Source organism: Passer montanus, unplaced genomic scaffold (genome assembly GCF_014805655.1).
Source record: "Passer montanus isolate IOZ18808 unplaced genomic scaffold, ASM1480565v1 scaffold3, whole genome shotgun sequence".
NCBI lineage: Eukaryota > Metazoa > Chordata > Aves > Passeriformes > Passeridae > Passer > Passer montanus.
This window is the reverse complement of record NW_024367707.1, coordinates 5,894,920-5,896,251: the sequence shown is the minus strand read 5'-3', so window position 1 is coordinate 5,896,251 and position 1,332 is coordinate 5,894,920. Positions and strand designations below refer to the sequence as shown.

General features: G+C 57.5%; 1 protein-coding gene across 1 annotated transcript in view; it reads right to left on the bottom strand.

Annotated features, from left to right (window-relative positions):
* Window positions 1–375, bottom strand: part of MAP3K15 (mitogen-activated protein kinase kinase kinase 15) — an 82,089-nt gene extending 81,714 nt beyond the window's left edge. The window contains exon 1 of the mRNA XM_039714056.1: window positions 1–375. Coding sequence (XP_039569990.1) covers window positions 1–77 — 77 coding nt within the window. The 5' untranslated portion in view covers window positions 78–375.
* Between the last annotated feature and the right edge of the window lie 957 nt (window positions 376–1,332).

The window sequence follows — 1,332 nt, the reverse complement described above, 5'->3', positions numbered from 1 at the left end:
CCCCCGGCCGCCGGCTCCGGCTCCGCGCCGGGGGGCGCCGGCTCCGCGGCCGCGCTGCCGCTCACGGGGCTCTCCATAGCGGCGTCGAGGGATGAGGGGAGCGGGGGGCTGCCGGCAGGTGCTCAGGCGGGGCCGCGTCCCATCGCGAACAGCGGGGCAAAGCCCCGGCGGGGCGGCTCCCTCCCTCCTGGTGCCGGCCCTTCTGCCCGCGCTTCCCTCCGCTCCTGGGCGGGCGGGCACGGAGACGGGACGAGGCGAGTCGAAGGCGGCCGGCACGGAGCGGGGCTCGGCTCAGCCGGGCACCGCCCTCCCCGAGCGAGACGGCCCGGGGAGCCCGGCGCGGAGTCCGGCTCCACCCCGCCGTGCCTTCCCGGGACAACGCGCCCGTCCGCGGCCTCGGCGGCTCTGAGGGGGAGCGGCGCCGTCGGGGCGATCGCGCCCCGTTTATCCCGTGCCCTGCCCGCCCCTCGCCGCCGCAGCGCCCCCGCGCACCGCCCGCGGCTCCGTTTGTCTTCCCTCTGCTCCATCGCAACCCTGCTGAATCCCCCTTCCAGTTGTTTACACGACTTTGACCGCATTTAGACTGTGTCAGAAGTTTGGGTAATAGTTCATCCTTAAATTACTTCTCTTTTCTTAATAGTCTCCCACGATCATGACAAAATCAGCTTCTAGTAACTCTGTGGCAATTCCTGGTTTCTTTATAAGAACAAAACTATTTTTGATTTTCTAACACATTTTTCTTATTAGCTACACTGGTGATAGCAGCCTTGGGTTTGGCACTGCTACTGGGCCAGGCACTGGTGCATTGTGTATGCATAACAATATCTCAGCCTTGTACCCCAGCTGTCAAAAGTCACCCTACAACCAACCTGACCAACCTAGTGATCAAGGGAACAGTGGAAAAGCACAGTCCTCCTGCAAATTTGTGTTTGAAGTAGTAAACCCATCTGGAAAGTTTTTCATTTTATTTTCCACTCATGGTGACAGATGAGGTTTTAGACAAGGAGTGTCTTCACCTTTTGCTGCAGTGTGAACACTATGTGGCTATCAGAGACAATGATTTTACCCCATGCTGTAATCATAGAAACAGAGAAGTGTTGAGGTTGGAAAAGACCTCTGACATCATGGGATCCAACTGTTAACCCAGTACCACCATGTTAACCACTTAACATATCCCCAAGTGCCACACCCACACCTGAACACCTCCAGGGATGGTGACTCAACCGCTACCCTGGACAGCCTATTACAATGCCTCACTTTCAATGAAGTAATACAACAAAGGCAACAATCAAAGGCTTACAGCATGGTATTTTCCCCTCTAGGTGTCTGTCT